At 34.6% G+C, this 14,481-nt stretch overlaps 4 protein-coding genes across 5 annotated transcripts; 3 read left to right on the top strand and 1 right to left on the bottom strand.

The window, feature by feature from the left end:
• The first annotated feature begins 748 nt into the window (after window positions 1-748).
• LOC112082221 lies at window positions 749-1,960 on the top strand. Its single transcript, XM_024149673.1, has 4 exons — window positions 749-999; window positions 1,237-1,387; window positions 1,591-1,751; window positions 1,835-1,960. Exons 1-4 carry the CDS (start codon window positions 871-873, stop codon window positions 1,916-1,918), a joined length of 525 nt encoding a protein of 174 aa, XP_024005441.1. The 5' UTR covers window positions 749-870; the 3' UTR covers window positions 1,919-1,960.
• Window positions 1,961-2,551: 591 nt separating this feature from the next.
• LOC112082219 (probable F-box protein At4g22030) lies at window positions 2,552-3,796 on the top strand. Its single transcript, XM_024149669.1, has one exon. The coding sequence runs from the start codon at window positions 2,552-2,554 to the stop codon at window positions 3,794-3,796; it is 1,245 nt and encodes a 414-aa protein (XP_024005437.1).
• A 950-nt stretch (window positions 3,797-4,746) lies between these two features.
• LOC18028622 (probable F-box protein At4g22060) lies at window positions 4,747-5,976 on the top strand. The gene has a single exon (XM_024148750.1). It carries the CDS (start codon window positions 4,747-4,749, stop codon window positions 5,974-5,976), a length of 1,230 nt encoding a protein of 409 aa, XP_024004518.1.
• Window positions 5,977-9,438: 3,462 nt separating this feature from the next.
• On the bottom strand, window positions 9,439-12,620 carry LOC18028621 (probable WRKY transcription factor 31). 2 transcript variants are annotated; one of them, XM_024149665.1, is made up of 7 exons: window positions 12,496-12,620; window positions 12,107-12,401; window positions 11,845-11,943; window positions 11,323-11,484; window positions 10,513-10,905; window positions 10,312-10,425; window positions 9,609-10,226 (listed from the first exon to the last, which is right to left on the bottom strand). In XM_024149665.1, the coding sequence occupies exons 2-7, from the start codon at window positions 12,335-12,337 to the stop codon at window positions 9,609-9,611; spliced, it is 1,617 nt and encodes a 538-aa protein (XP_024005433.1). In that variant the 5' UTR covers window positions 12,338-12,401; window positions 12,496-12,620. The 2 variants fall into 2 exon arrangements, with proteins under 2 accessions (XP_006413694.1, XP_024005433.1); XM_006413631.2 differs by lacking the exon at window positions 12,496-12,620 and having other exon boundaries at window positions 9,439-10,226; window positions 12,107-12,337.
• Between the last annotated feature and the right edge of the window lie 1,861 nt (window positions 12,621-14,481).

Below are 14,481 nucleotides of genomic sequence, written 5' to 3'. Positions count from 1 at the left end.
GGCATTGGAGGAGGAGTGGTGGTGGTACCACTTATCAAACCAATATCACCGGTGATAAAACTTCTCCTTAGGAAGTATGGAGCCGATAGATATCTCATTTGTCAATTCCATTTAATAAGGATTTTTGGTTTCAAAATTTGATATTTTGTTTTTTCGTTTTTAATTAAAATTTTCATCGATAAAATTATGTATGATGGATTCATTATCTCGGATAATAAAAATTTACAATACTTTACGTTTCAACTATGCCAACTACTACCACAAAAAAAAAAAAAAAAATCTAGCAAATCTAATGACCACCGAAAATAAATCAAGTAGCTATGCATTTTCATAATGATTGCGGGTCTTGTAATTACCACGTAGCCGCATAAATTAGTCGTTTTGATGTTAATTAGCAGTAAATACTTCCACTTTGCTCATTAGAAAATGTCAATCGGGAACAAAATAATGTTGTTGCAAAAACTTTTACGAATCACTGTAGTATTGACGGTAAGAAAAGAAATAAAGAAATTGAAATTATCAACAAAAAACAAAAGAAATTATTAAAAAAAAAAATAAAGAACAAAAGAACAATTATGTATATGAGTATATCTAGAAGAAGTAAAACCTCGATACATCTAAAACCCCGCCAAATTTAAACGGCTAATAAATTTACTAATACTGTAATACCAGTTAACCATTGGGTTTAAATGGGCTATGGAGAGAGCCCACATTGGACCCAATACACAACCAAAACTGAGACGTTCTTCTCGCCGGACCTCTCTTAGACCCCACCGGATCTGCGAGCCACCGCGATCAACTACTAGCCATGGCGGACGTTGTTCAGTACCGCCTCGAGCGGATGCCTCGAGCGGATGGTTGAAGAGCTCGATGATCTTGAACGCCGAAGAAGAAGAAGAAGAAATCTATCTCCGATTTCGCGCGTGGCGAAGATTGTTGAGATTGTGGTTTAGGTATCTCGAGTTATGTAGACAGAAGAGTGATGGGAGATTGAAAAAGGTAAAGCTTGGGAATTCAAATCTATTTGTACTGTGATTTGAAAGAAAAAAGTCTCTTTTTTTTTGTTTGGTGTGTTTTTGATTTGGGAATTTGATCTATTTATTGGTTTGTGAATGAAATTGAGTAGATAACATCATTTTGATTCGAAAAGCTATCATCTTTCTTGTTGGGTATTTTTAGATGTTAAATTTGCTGCAAAAAATGTTTTAAGTTTTGGCTCAAGTGATAAGGTTTCAGTTTCAGGAGTGTGGATATATGCTACGGTTTGGTTCCAAGGACCCTGAATACTGGGATTGGCTTGCCAGGCATCAATATAGTGATTCGATCAGCAGAGAGATGAGTGTATGGTTTTCGTATGAAGAGGGCTTACAAATTGTTTCCTCAAATTGTATGTTTGAGACGTATATAAAGTTCTTGATAGAGGATATTGCACTGTCAAATAGTGACGCTGATGATGAAATTTCCTCATTGTCTAATCCGGTGCGGTCAGGGAATGTATTTCACATCTCATAAATACATTTCCCGCCCCCCCCCCCTGCATAGCAGGTTCTTGGCTCTTTATTCTCACCATTGTTACCCCAAATCTTGCAGATTCTTGGCTCTTTCTGGTTTATTCTATACAAAGATTGCATTTAAATAGAGACCAAACTTGCATCATTGTCTCACTAATGCCCAAAACTTGCATCATTGCTGTTTCAATTTACTGCCACAACCTGGCTTTATGGCCGGATTGGTACTCATTGGAGAACAAGGTAAAGTTTTGTTTCACATGAACCAAATAAAGTCTTGATCTGAAGCTGCTCTAGAGACAATTGATCTGTGGTGTATATTGCAGATGGGAACATCAGACAGCCAATGGTGTATATTGGCGTGCAAGAAAGACTCTGAAGGAAGCGGCAGGTTTCATTGTTCGATCTGATTTGTTATAAGTTGATGATGGCAACACAATGTTATAGGCCCCCACAATTTTGTTCTTTAAAAGTTAAAACAGACTATTAGATTTTATATTAGTCTTATGTTAGTATATGATATTTAAGAAAATGAATTTTGGTTTTATTGGTTCCATCAATTGAGAATACATAAACGCGTGAATAAACGTTGAACTGATGTTGGAATTGGCCTTTTTTATTTATTTAAAACCATTGAATATAAAATGTGTTCAGTAGTGAAACATGTTCAAGCAAATAGACTAGTTCTTAAGGAGGCAACAACAAATTAACCATAATTTTGGCGAGTTATGATTTTACTTATTCTAATGGGTGGACCAAAATCGTCACAAGAGAATACATCAACTACGAATTAGTCATTGGTCAAACGTTTCCTCTTGGTCAAACATTTTTTTAAACCTCTTTGTTTTTTTAGCTTGTAAATCTCATAAACTATATATACATTAGATCTCTCCTCCTTAGCAACAAACAGAACAAGAAAACAACACCTGAGGAAAACACAATAATAACTAACAAATCCAGAATACAAACATCCTCAGCAAGTCAGCAACTAAGCCGGTTTAAACCGAGTAAAGAAGAAGAAGATAACTGTTGTCTCCATATATATGGCATCATTGCAGGCTTCAAGGTTTGTGCTTTCTACTTCTTGCACAAGAGCAAGATCCGCAATATCAATCCCTAAATTGCCCAAATTTAACGTCTCGGTACCGAAAATACCAATCAAGAACCACAATCTCAGAGTTGAAGAACCAACTTTTGGGTTGGATGGATTCACCGAAAGTTTCGATCTCTCTCTGTTAGAGAGACAAAGACAGAAGAAGATAAGGTACGATGATCGGGTTATGCAGAGGTCGCGGCTCATTGCGGTTCTTGAAGAAGTAACAGACAGAGTAGAGGTGCATAAGAACATCGGAGAGCAACGCAACAACTGGAACTCTCTCTTGCTCAACTCCGTCAACATGATCACTCTCACCGCCGCTTTGATGGCCGGAATATCCTCCGTGAACGCCGTTGGAGGAGATTCTGCCTCGGCGGTGAAGATAGCTTCTACGATGTTGCTGGCGTCCGCAACGGGTGTGGTTGCCTTGATGAACAAGATTCAGCCGTCGCAGCTTGTGGAGGAACAGAGGAACGCGACGAGGCTGTTCAAGCAGCTGAGAAACAGAATCGAGAGGGTTCTGAGAGAGAAAACCGAAGAAGGAATCAGCGAAGAATACGTGAAGGAAGCGATAGAGAGAGTACTCTGTTTAGACAGAGCTTACCCACTTCCTCTCATCGGCACAATGCTGGAGAAGTTCCCACAAGAATTCAAGCCAGCGACTTGGTGGCCCGAAACTAAAACCGAAACTCGTTCGAAAACCGTGTTTAACGGGTGGAACAAGGAGCTAGAGATGGAGATGAAAGAGGTAGTTGAGGTTATAAAGAATAGAGATGCAGAGGAATACGAGAGATTAGGTAACGTGGCGTTGAAGTTAAACCTGGCTTTAGCTATCTCTGGACCGGTGTTAACCGGAATTGCTGCGGTAAGTTCCGGTTTTATAGGCCACGGTTCGGGTTTAGCTGGAGTAGTGGCGACGACTTGCGCTTCCTTGGCTGCCGTAGTGAACACGTTAGAGCACGGTGGTCAAGTTGGGATGGTGTTTGAGATGTATAGAAACTCCGCCGGATTCTTCTCTCTTTTAGAAGAAACGATCGAAACAGAGAGAAGAGAGAACGGACAAGTTTTTGAGACCAAAGTAGCGTTGAAACTCGGAAGAAGCTTGTCTGAATTGAGAGATCTAGCTAGAAGATCGAGCTTGTGTCGGTTACAAGGATTAGCCATTGATGATTACGCAAGCAAGCTCTTCTAATTAGTGTAAAATTTATTCATTAAATAGTTTTGAGTATAGATAAAGATGACAGTCCTCCATTCTTTGACTACTTGTACAAACCTATTAACTGTTTTTTAATTTTTTTTTTTTTGCAAATGAAAACCTATTTATTGTTACTGGATATAACTTTATCAGCACTCTCTTTTCTAGTTCTAGTTAGCAATCTGTTTCAATAATAAATGAATTTTTACTTTTTTACAAATTAAAAAAAAATAATCTTACAAAACGTACATTACTTTTTTTTAAGTCTCAATAATAAATGATTTTTTTTCAAAATTTTCTTGGTTATCTTGTAATCCAGTGCAGATCATCATTAACCTAAAAAGGACAAGAATCTCACACCTATCAATTCTCTTTAGACACTACTTGGTACGTTCCATGTTCAGTCATGTAACAAATCTATAATTCATTAGGTTCAGATATCATCTATTTATGTAAAATTAAATGAATTAAAAAAATAATGTGAAATGGTGTATAAATTTTTCTTCTAAAATTATAATTTTACTTTATGCATATATATCTTATGTACATGAATGCAAGATTTAGTTTTTATCCAATAATCAAATCATGATTTTTTTGTGTTTATGAAAATTTGTCTATTCCAATAACTAAAGATGGATATACAAAATCTCAAAATATGACCAGAAATGTATATCTCCTACGGACATGCATCCAATCTATGTTTTCCATATATACCATTTGATACAGAAAGAAATGAATATTGTCAGATACATGTCTCTTTTTTTTTAGATTTGGAGTAGGGTTAGCGCTAGGTTATTTAAAGGGATGGGGTTCTCTTGTGTCAATAATCTGTCGAGTATAGTGGTGAGAGCTAGTGAGAGATGGTTTCCTCTTGTTTAACTTTCTTTGACCAACTTTTCTCAAGGAAACGCACTACTAAGGATGCGTCGCCCGCAAGTCTCCGTAGGATGGATTCTCTTTCTCCGGCCTCCGATGGACCAAATTGGTCCAAGCTCCCTTTCGATCTCTTGCTCTTGGTTTTTGAACGTCTTGGTTTTGCAGATTTTCAACGAGCTAAATGTGTTTGTTCATCTTGGAATTCTGCATCCAGACAATCAGCGCTACACAATCAGATCCCATGGATGATTCTCTTTCCGGAAAAAGGTAAAGATTATTGTCTCTTGTTTAATTCCAAAGACAAGACGTATCGAATTCAAGATCTTGGTGTCAACTTTGCAAATGGCCATTGTTTGGCGACTTGTGGAAGTTGGTTCTTTATGCGGGATCCTCGATGTAATCTTTATATTATGAATATATTCACCCGCGAGAGGATCGATCTGCCCTCTGTGGAGTCACAACTTAGCGTGGTTAAGATCGAACGAAACATGGATGATACATTCCTGTTCACTGACCAATTCGGTTTCGTATATCATGAAACAGACATCAAGATTAACTCGTCTTCCTTCTGGATAGACGAGAACACCAAAGATTATGTTGTTACATGGTTAATCTCAACCCGAGTTATTGTTATGGCAAAAAATGGAGATAATTTTTGGAAACAAGCTACTACGTTTGACACTGTGTATGACATGGTATACAAAGATCATAAGCTTTACTTGTATAATTTCTCTCGTGATGTCAAAGTCTTGGATCTTTCTGGAGATATTCCGCATCAAATCTTTGAGACTCAAGTTAACTATGATATATTTATCAGCAAGGGAATGCCACTTCGTGTTTACCCAGAGCTTGGTGATGTGTGGAATATCATGAAAGACCATCTTGTAGTCACCCTGACTGGAGAAATCCTGAGAGTTAAAAGCAAAGTAAGCACTGATTCTTACTTTTGGTCCTTCCGCGTCTACAAGCTGGATTCATCAAATAGCAAGTGGAAGAAATTAAACCTTTATCAAAAAAAGAAGAAGAAAAACAAAAAGTGGGAGAAACTTAATTCTTTAGGAGACGAGGCAATACTTCTGGATCAAGGCATTACCGTGCTAGCCAATTCCATCGAAGGAGTCAATCGAAACTCAATATATTTTAGTGGTTTTCATCATGAATATCGTGTTTGGAGTGAAAAAGATATCTTCAACTTCAGTTTCGACACACACAAGATTGAAAGACCACATCCAAGTATTCTTTCGTCCATTCACTCATCATCTGTTGCTCGATGGTTTGTGCCAAATTTCAAATTGAGATGATATATTTTCAATGCTTTTTTTTGGTTATCCCTTAAACACAACTCTGTTGGACTTGGGTCTTTTTTCTTTTGCAAGTGTGAAAGGGAAATGTATATCATATATAATAGAATAATATCAAATTTAGATCACATCTTTTAACTTAGCTTGTTTGTTGCATATCGCATGGCATATCGCCTGCACTACAAATATTCTGTTTCTCCACCCATATTTATTCCAGTGAAGAGTATAACATACGATGTTCTTCGATAGTTCGATATGAACAAATATAACTGAAAATATATTTGGTATTTTTATTTACACATTCTGATAGGAAAAAGATGAAATCTATTTCCAATTTTGCAGTCGTAAACCTAGATTCAATAAACAAAGAAAACATATTTCTGATTTCGCCGGATCTTAATAAAAATATACCAAATACATTTAGTAGAACACCTCCGTTAGGAAGTTTTCGCTTTAAGTATTTAAAAAAAAAAAATTAATAATAAAATAGTGAGTGAGTATAACAAATAGTTGAGATACTCACTCAAAAGTATCTCAAAATTTCTCATTTAAAATACTTTTTATCCCAACCTTTTGAAATACTCACTCATTATTTTATTAGTATAATTTTTTCTCTTTCTAGATACTCAAAGTGAGAATCTCCTAATGGAAATACTCTTAAATCTTAATAATGATCACTTTCACAATGAATGATATCAATTCATTTAGTAGATCTTAATAAAACATATTGTTAATTTCGTTTATCTTTTTTTTTATGTTTTGCTTATATTTTGCTTATATTTTGCTTTTGTTCTTTTTTGTTTTGTTTTGATTAATTTTGCTAAAGCATTTTTTAATACAAAATATTCAATAGGTAAAATGTTACTAAAATGAATCAAAGTAAACTTATTATGGAACTTAATTTGATGTTTGCAAAAAATAATTAATAACTGTCCAATATATAGACTATAGATTACATCATTGTAATGTTATATTAAAACATGAGAAAGAGCACAAATTCTAGTATCGTTTTAGATCTCTGTTGTTTTTGGACCGGTCATGTTAAAGCTGGTACACCAGGCCAACGTTCAGCGATGTGTTTGATACCAAAAGTACCGACCTTTGGATCCCGTCTAAAAAATGGCCGGCAGGTATATTCCCTCACCCTAGTTACAACTCAAGTGCATCGAGCACATACAAACCCAATGGTAAGTTACTCTGATTGTAGGACATTGGGCCAGCCATTCATGCGAGCCTTTCACACTGTTTTTGATTATCAGAGTCCACCGACTGTGAAAGTCGGGTTCGCTAGTCGATCTAAGTTACTCAATAATTATCTGACTGGTGTAATAATATCTACTAAATTTGTATCTCTCTATAATTTTTTTTGTTCATGAAATCAAGAGATGATTGAATTATATAAACTGTAAGAGAGTAAAAGACATTTTAATATTAAAAAAAAGACCCGACCAGGGCAAGTAAATGCCTTTTTTTGTTCTTACATGCTTATTGCTATTATGCTATGTGACAACTACGATCAAAGTTTATACCAACTAAAAAATTAAATTGAACTTTCGGTAAACCTGAACATTACTTTGTATCGTAATTTACTATTTCCAATACTCTCCTGATCTCCATCACACAAGTAAGAAGTAAGAATGTCCTTTGTGTCCATCACACAAAATCAAATCAACCCATGATAGGTTAGATAAAACTTACTCAGAATACCCATTAACCCGATAAAATGTAAGTTTATATTTAATTGAAACAAACCCTTGACATTTATGAACACGGTTTGGCCCCTCATTTAATGCTTAGTGGCTCTAATTGTCTTATATATGTAAAATTTATATATTTTCTGAATGATTTTGTATTTTGTCAACAATTTTGTATTCCTAAAATGGGATTTACCATAGTTTTCCACACCTTGCATACTGTATATCGTTTACAGTTTAATTTGCAGTGTTGAGGGTATGACAAAAATAGTTTCATCAAAATATCGGTTTACTTTTTAGTGGGTTCATGTGTATCATAATCATAAATTTGATTTTTCTTATCATGGGTTTGACTTGCGTGTACTGTTTTATTATATAATGTTTAATTTAAAGAAGGATTGACAAAAGAAAAAAGATAAGGAAAGCATGTGCAAATTAATTAGTACCAAGAAGAAGAGTTTAACTAGTTACCAGTTCGTACTTGATGGAATTCTCCTCTGGCAATTTTGGTCCAACCATTAGACTCAGTAAAATCTCAGATCTCAAATATATGGTTCACTTGTTATTGCCTCTATAGAAGTGAAACGAGTCTATTTTCCTGAGTTAAAATGTTTCACAATTGAAATATCTGATATTCAGTAGTCTCTTGTATTCACGAGATTGGGCTTCAATTGATTGAACCACTAAAAACTAAAATTCATATTTAACGATCGAATAACGTAATCCAACATCGACTAAAATAAAATCAACTAGTCTTCTTTCACATAACAAAATTGCGGGGCCCAAACATCGATGGACCATGTAAAATCGATATGAAGCTCTTTTTCTTCTCTTTCACAATTAGATTTTTATTCAAAACCTTGTTTTGGCTGAATGTATCCAAATTCAAAAGTTTTACAAGCTCAAAATCAAAATACATACCTGAAAATTGAACTAGTGTTACCAAATGGATTTGACTTTGTCTAAGGCCACAAGAGCATACGAGCCTTAATGCTTAGAGACATGCGAATCCTTGAAGCATGAGAAAAGGAAATATAGCGTTTCATTTTCATCCGCTTAATTCTCAAAGAACATTTATAAAGAGAAACTTTTCTCTTACTACCTAGATACTCGACCTATCAAGAACGTAAAGGCCTAAAGCTCAACCTAAGAATAAGGAAATCCAAAGCTAACAAATTATTTTCATACATGGAAAATGGAGTTCATAAAAGATATATATATATATATATATAGAATAATTTTATATTCTATAAGCTATACAATTATGAAGCATAAATCTTATTTTTGTAAACTTAATATCTATTTAACAAAAGCATTCTTATATATATATATATATATATATATAGAAATATTTCATATATCATCAATTGACAATCTGTAATGTAGCATGTCTATTTTTGTAAAAAACATAGCACCACATGTCAAATATCTTACGTAATCTATTCATGTATTACAAGTTTACAACAGTATATAGCCAAAAAGTGAAACTTCTTTCTATCTGAATCCTGGTCACCATGCTTTTAGGGAACTAGCTAATTCTTCGGTGAACCGGTCAATTAATTGATTGATTGCTGAGTAAGTTATCTATTGATCAGCGATTAATTGACTGAGTAGAGTAGTAGACGATAGTTCGTGGCCTCTAGAACATTTTCTATTGATATGTGTATTTTGCATTCATTTTTGTTCCTTTACCTTCAGGACTAATTAATGTATGCTTAATCCTCATATATATATATATATATATATGTATAGACCTCAAAATATGTGAGTTAAGTTCCCAACAAAATCGTTGATCTTACATGAAGAACAGAGAAAAAAACATGTTCTGGAAGACCCTTCTAGTTCACGACAAAATCAAAATCAGAAATACGAATAATTACACATCCAAAACTCAAAACAAAGTAAAGAAAAAAAAATCGACCATCAAAATAAAAACTCTTATTGCCTATTGTCACCGTTGCTCGTAGCCACATTAGTATTATTGTTGCTATTATTCTGATGACTAGAACCGTTGATAATGGACGTAATTGCAGCCGCTAGAGCCGCCGCAAAGTTTGGATCAGACGCAATCGCTGCACTAGCGGCACTAACGCTCTCGGCCATCGAAGAAGTGGTCGCAATCTGCAGCGGCTGAGCCGGTAACTGTAAACCGGAAAACTTGGATTGTTGTTGGTTATAATACAAAGCTTGACCGACCACTTGAGGCAAAACCGCAGGGTTGAAACCGGGCCGTTGAGCGAACTGCATCAACGGGTTATTAGTGCCTATGTTCGAAGTGTTACCGTTGGATGAATTGGTGAGGTCCAGTGTGATGGTTGGGAATGGCGCGGAGGCTGAGATTGTGGCCATGCTTGAGGAACAAGGCAAGATGGCTCGAGCTAGGAGGTTCGTTGGGTTCATTAGACCGTCTTGGCTCGACATTGAGCCTGAGAGGAGCATGCTTGCTGCTGCGGTGGTTGTTGAGGCCATGGCCATTGCGGCTGGTGGGAGTGGATGGTTGTGGTTACCTTCATAGGTGGTTATGAGAATAGATCTATCTTCTGCGCAACGTTGCACCTGTTTAAACATCATTAGTTAAAGACATATATATTAGATGCTACGTTATGTTTATTGACAAGTTGAAATGTAAGAGCAAACGTACTTGCTTGCGAACTGGACATCCACCGGCCATCGTGCAGCGATAATAAGCTCGCGGACAAGGGTTCCCTTTAGCCATTTTTTGTCCATACTTTCTCCATTGACATCCATCGGTTATCTATGTAGCAATATTAGTTGATTATTATTAAGCTTTTGTTTAGATAACTATATACCTAGCTACTGTATTAGAGGGAGTTAGGGTTACCATAGTAGCTTCAGATCGGGCGCGAACTGAGACACGGGCTTTTCGCATGGTGGCTTCGGCAGCAGACTGATCGATAACGTTTCCGTTTCCGTTGCTGTTGTTGTTGTTTCCAGAGGGTGGATTGTGTTTGGGGACTTTGTTAGGGTTTCCCCAGGCGTTAGACTCGGATTCCGGGCTTTCTTCTCTCCCAAGCAACCTCTTTCCGCTCTCTCGGGGATTGGAACTCTCTAGAAGTGAAGGAGGAGATCCTGATAGCACCATTGTCCTCTCTTCAGATGACACTTCGGCATCATGCTCTGCTGCGCCAGAAGACGGCCCGAGGTCCATGAATTGCCTTGGTATCATGGCTTGCACTTCCGGCAGTTTCCTTCCTACTGCGTTGCCCTCCGTAGCCTAAGATAATTATATCTTAAAACTTTATGCTTGATGTATATGTGCAGATAAAGTTTATTTTTTCATTCGTTATAGAGATTAATTAGCTGACGAATGATACTTTCATGCACATAGATAATAAAATACATAGAAATATAGCAATTGTAGAAAATCTTTTAGATTAATTATTCTCGAATTTACAGCTGTCATAATGACCAAATGTAACGACTTGGTGAGGATAAAATTTTAATTCAACGACTAAGAAAAACCATTGATCAACTATACCAACATTTGGGTTGTCTACATAGTTTACCTTGTTGGTTGTTATTGCACGATTTAACCGATAAATAAACAGATTGACCAAATATATTTTATAGAAAACGAATTGAGATCAATCATGTAAAACTGTAGTAGCCTAAAAGGGAAATGTAAAATTACCAATAGATGATCTTGGGAGGAGATACGTTGTTCTTGTTGCCTCATGACGGCAACAAGTTGCATTTGTAAGGAATTGAAGTTGTTGGTCGCTTGGCTCAGCATTTCCCTTAGCCTTTGGTTCTCTATTTTCATCTTCTTCAGCTCCTCTTGTAGTTGTGCATTCTTCATTTCATTCATTACAACAAAAAGTAACATACACATATTAAAACTAACAATATTTTCCAAAATTTTCAGAAATATTTCATTCTAAAAATGTATTTTTTTAGGACAAAAGAAAAAAAATTCTTTTTATATGTTTTACTACTTACAAATATTTATTGTCCTCTAACCAGACACCATACAAAATCAAATTAGAAATCACTAATTCGGTGGAGTTAGATGCTGAAGAAGATATGTAATAATATAATGGGATTATTCTTGTTCGTGGATTAATTAGTTATATTTAAATTAAAAAGGAAAAAAAATGATCAGATTTGATTTTTTGGTCAAAAAAATGATCAGATTATTATTTATAAGTACTACCTCAATCTTTGCACGTTTATCTTCCATATCCATTGACAGTCCATCATCCACCGTTGATTCATCGCTTCCCGTATTTGCCGTCAGAAGATTCAGCCCGATCTGCTTATGTAAATGATAAAACAACTCTATGAAAAACGAAAAGTAATTATTACAAACTAGTGTTGTGAGCATTCACATCTCACCAACCCAAGAAGCAAGATTTCAGCCAAAAATTAAGGAAATGAAATAAATCTTTTAATATAGAAAAATCGATTATACTTACATTTACATCTCTAGAACGATCGTTATCTTCAGCTCGTGAATTCTCCATTTTGACGTGAACCTTATTGGGTTCTTCGTCGTCGTCGTTGATGTTCTCACGTGAAACCCTATCTCTCTTCTCCGAGAAGAAGTCAACCTCACCAACCACCACACGACGTTCATCCAACGGTGTGATCTGATCGTGACGGGCTTCGTCACGTGAACCACCTAGACTCACCGGAAACCGGAACATCTAAGTTTATGTGATTAGTTTTATACTATGATCTACGTTTTTCTTGATCGATCACTCCAAAACCCTAGAAAAAAGGATAGGTAACTTGCTGGATAAGATAAAAGGTATACTTGTGGATAATTAATCTTGTTTGATGGACCCGTACAGTATCGTAGTACCTTTTAGTGCTTCTCCATATATAGGAAGATCAAGAAGATAAAAGATCAAAGAAAGAGATTTTAGAGAGAGAGTTTGATTTAGTATGTGGCTATGATCGATGAGAGAGGTTCTTGCCGGTCCAGATGCTTCGCCTACAAAAAGGCTTTTGACGTCGACTCAGATATCTCTCCAAATTTATCTTTTAATTCATCAATTTTAATTATATATAGATTATATGAATGTGTGTGTGTTTATTGAGTTATTTTTTAGTTAAAATGTTATTAGATTCCTTTCGGAAGTTTCGTGGTGAATTTTGGTTTTGCTAAAAAGCGTCAGAGTCTGCGTCATCTGTCTGCCACCTGAGACTTCTAAGAGAGACGTGGGTCCTATACTTTAACCAGACATTAATAGAGAAATGTCCAACTAAGAACATCTCAAATGATTTTTTTTTTTCCTTTATATTTGAAGTTTCTTCATTTTTGAAAGAAAAAATGAAAAAACTATTAGATCAATTTTTCTTCATTTTTTCCTTCAAAAAGAATATTTTAAATATATTATATTCTTATATTATTATTAATTGCTACTAAGTCCTTAATATTTTATTTTATAAACTTTTATCTACTTATTTTATTTATAGTAATTTTTTAACAAAAATTTAATAATTTTAATGGATATGAAGTAATTTTGCAGATTATTAAGTTGTTAGTTTATGATATGCTGAGTTTTATTATTTTTAATTTAGTATTAATTATGTATTTTTAATTTTATTGTTGACTATGTTATTGTATTTCTTAATTAATATATGTTATTATACTTTTTATTATGTTAATTTCATTTTTAGTTTATAATATGATTGGATAAATTCATAGATTTAAAATTAATTGGGTAAAAAATATATATATAATTTATTTAGGTATAAATCAAAACATATAAAAGTTTAAGCTATATTTTATAAGAAAAAAGTTCACCTTAAAAAAATGAAGAAATGAATAGTATTCTTTTAAATATTAAAAACACTGTTCATTTTTATTTATTTTGAATGTGAATTTGAAGCACCATTGAAGAAGATTCCTTCATTTTTATCTTCAAAATGATGGAAAACATAAAATTTGAAAAACCATTGGAAATGCTGTAAGATTGGAGATGCTCTAAGAGATATTACAGTTTACACGTTTACTTGCAGTTTTTTTTTTCGAATCTAAGAAATGATAAATGACGTGTTGTTTCAATTATAAACTAAAACATTGCGTCTTGTTTTTGCTCTATGCCTCTATGTACTTCAACTTCATGCTGTTTGTTTTTATTTGATTTATATTGTTTTGGCTATACTCGTACGGAACTCTCCAACGAGTTCTAGCTTATATTTGATTTCACCATTATAAGGTTTTTGCAGAGTTTTTATTTTTGCACAATTTTTGAAAAAGTTTTGAAAAACATAGTTTCGAGTAAAGAATAAAGGGATCGAAGTCATCAAACCATTCTTTCATTTTATTTTTAATTGATAATCATTTCAAATGATTTTCTTGCTATTATTGGAATATAATTATTCAATACATGTGAATAGAAATATGGAGCCAAATGACAAAATTGACGGAACTGGCTCGGACTACAGATAAGTGCCTAACCGGCTTCCCAACTGGGTCCCACTTAGTAGTCCCAAAATTAACTTATGTTTACCGATAAATTTGTTGACCATCATACCGTGGGACCCGCTCACTTTCTTTGACTTTTTGTTCGTATCAAATTATTTCTATATTTATAGTGAATGAAGTCAAAATATATAATTGACCAGTTTATTAAAATTATAGCAATGTTATAGAGATAAAGGAAACAAAAACGCTACCTAGGCTAATGATTTCTTTTTTAATAGAACATTATTGCCGTATAAAAACAAAAATCTCTAATCTCTTTGATAGTCGACTAGTCGATTGGCAAGCTTCAAGTACTGGTACCACTGATTTATGGTTACAACACAAAAACCCCATTGTTTTGTACTGTTTAATTTT

The sequence above is a fragment of the Eutrema salsugineum genome, unplaced genomic scaffold (genome assembly GCF_000478725.1).
Source record: "Eutrema salsugineum unplaced genomic scaffold, Eutsalg1_0 scaffold_1, whole genome shotgun sequence".
In the NCBI taxonomy this organism is placed as follows: Eukaryota; Viridiplantae; Streptophyta; class Magnoliopsida; order Brassicales; family Brassicaceae; genus Eutrema; species Eutrema salsugineum.
The sequence above is the reverse complement of the archived record's forward strand: the minus strand, read 5'-3'. Positions and strand labels throughout refer to the sequence as shown.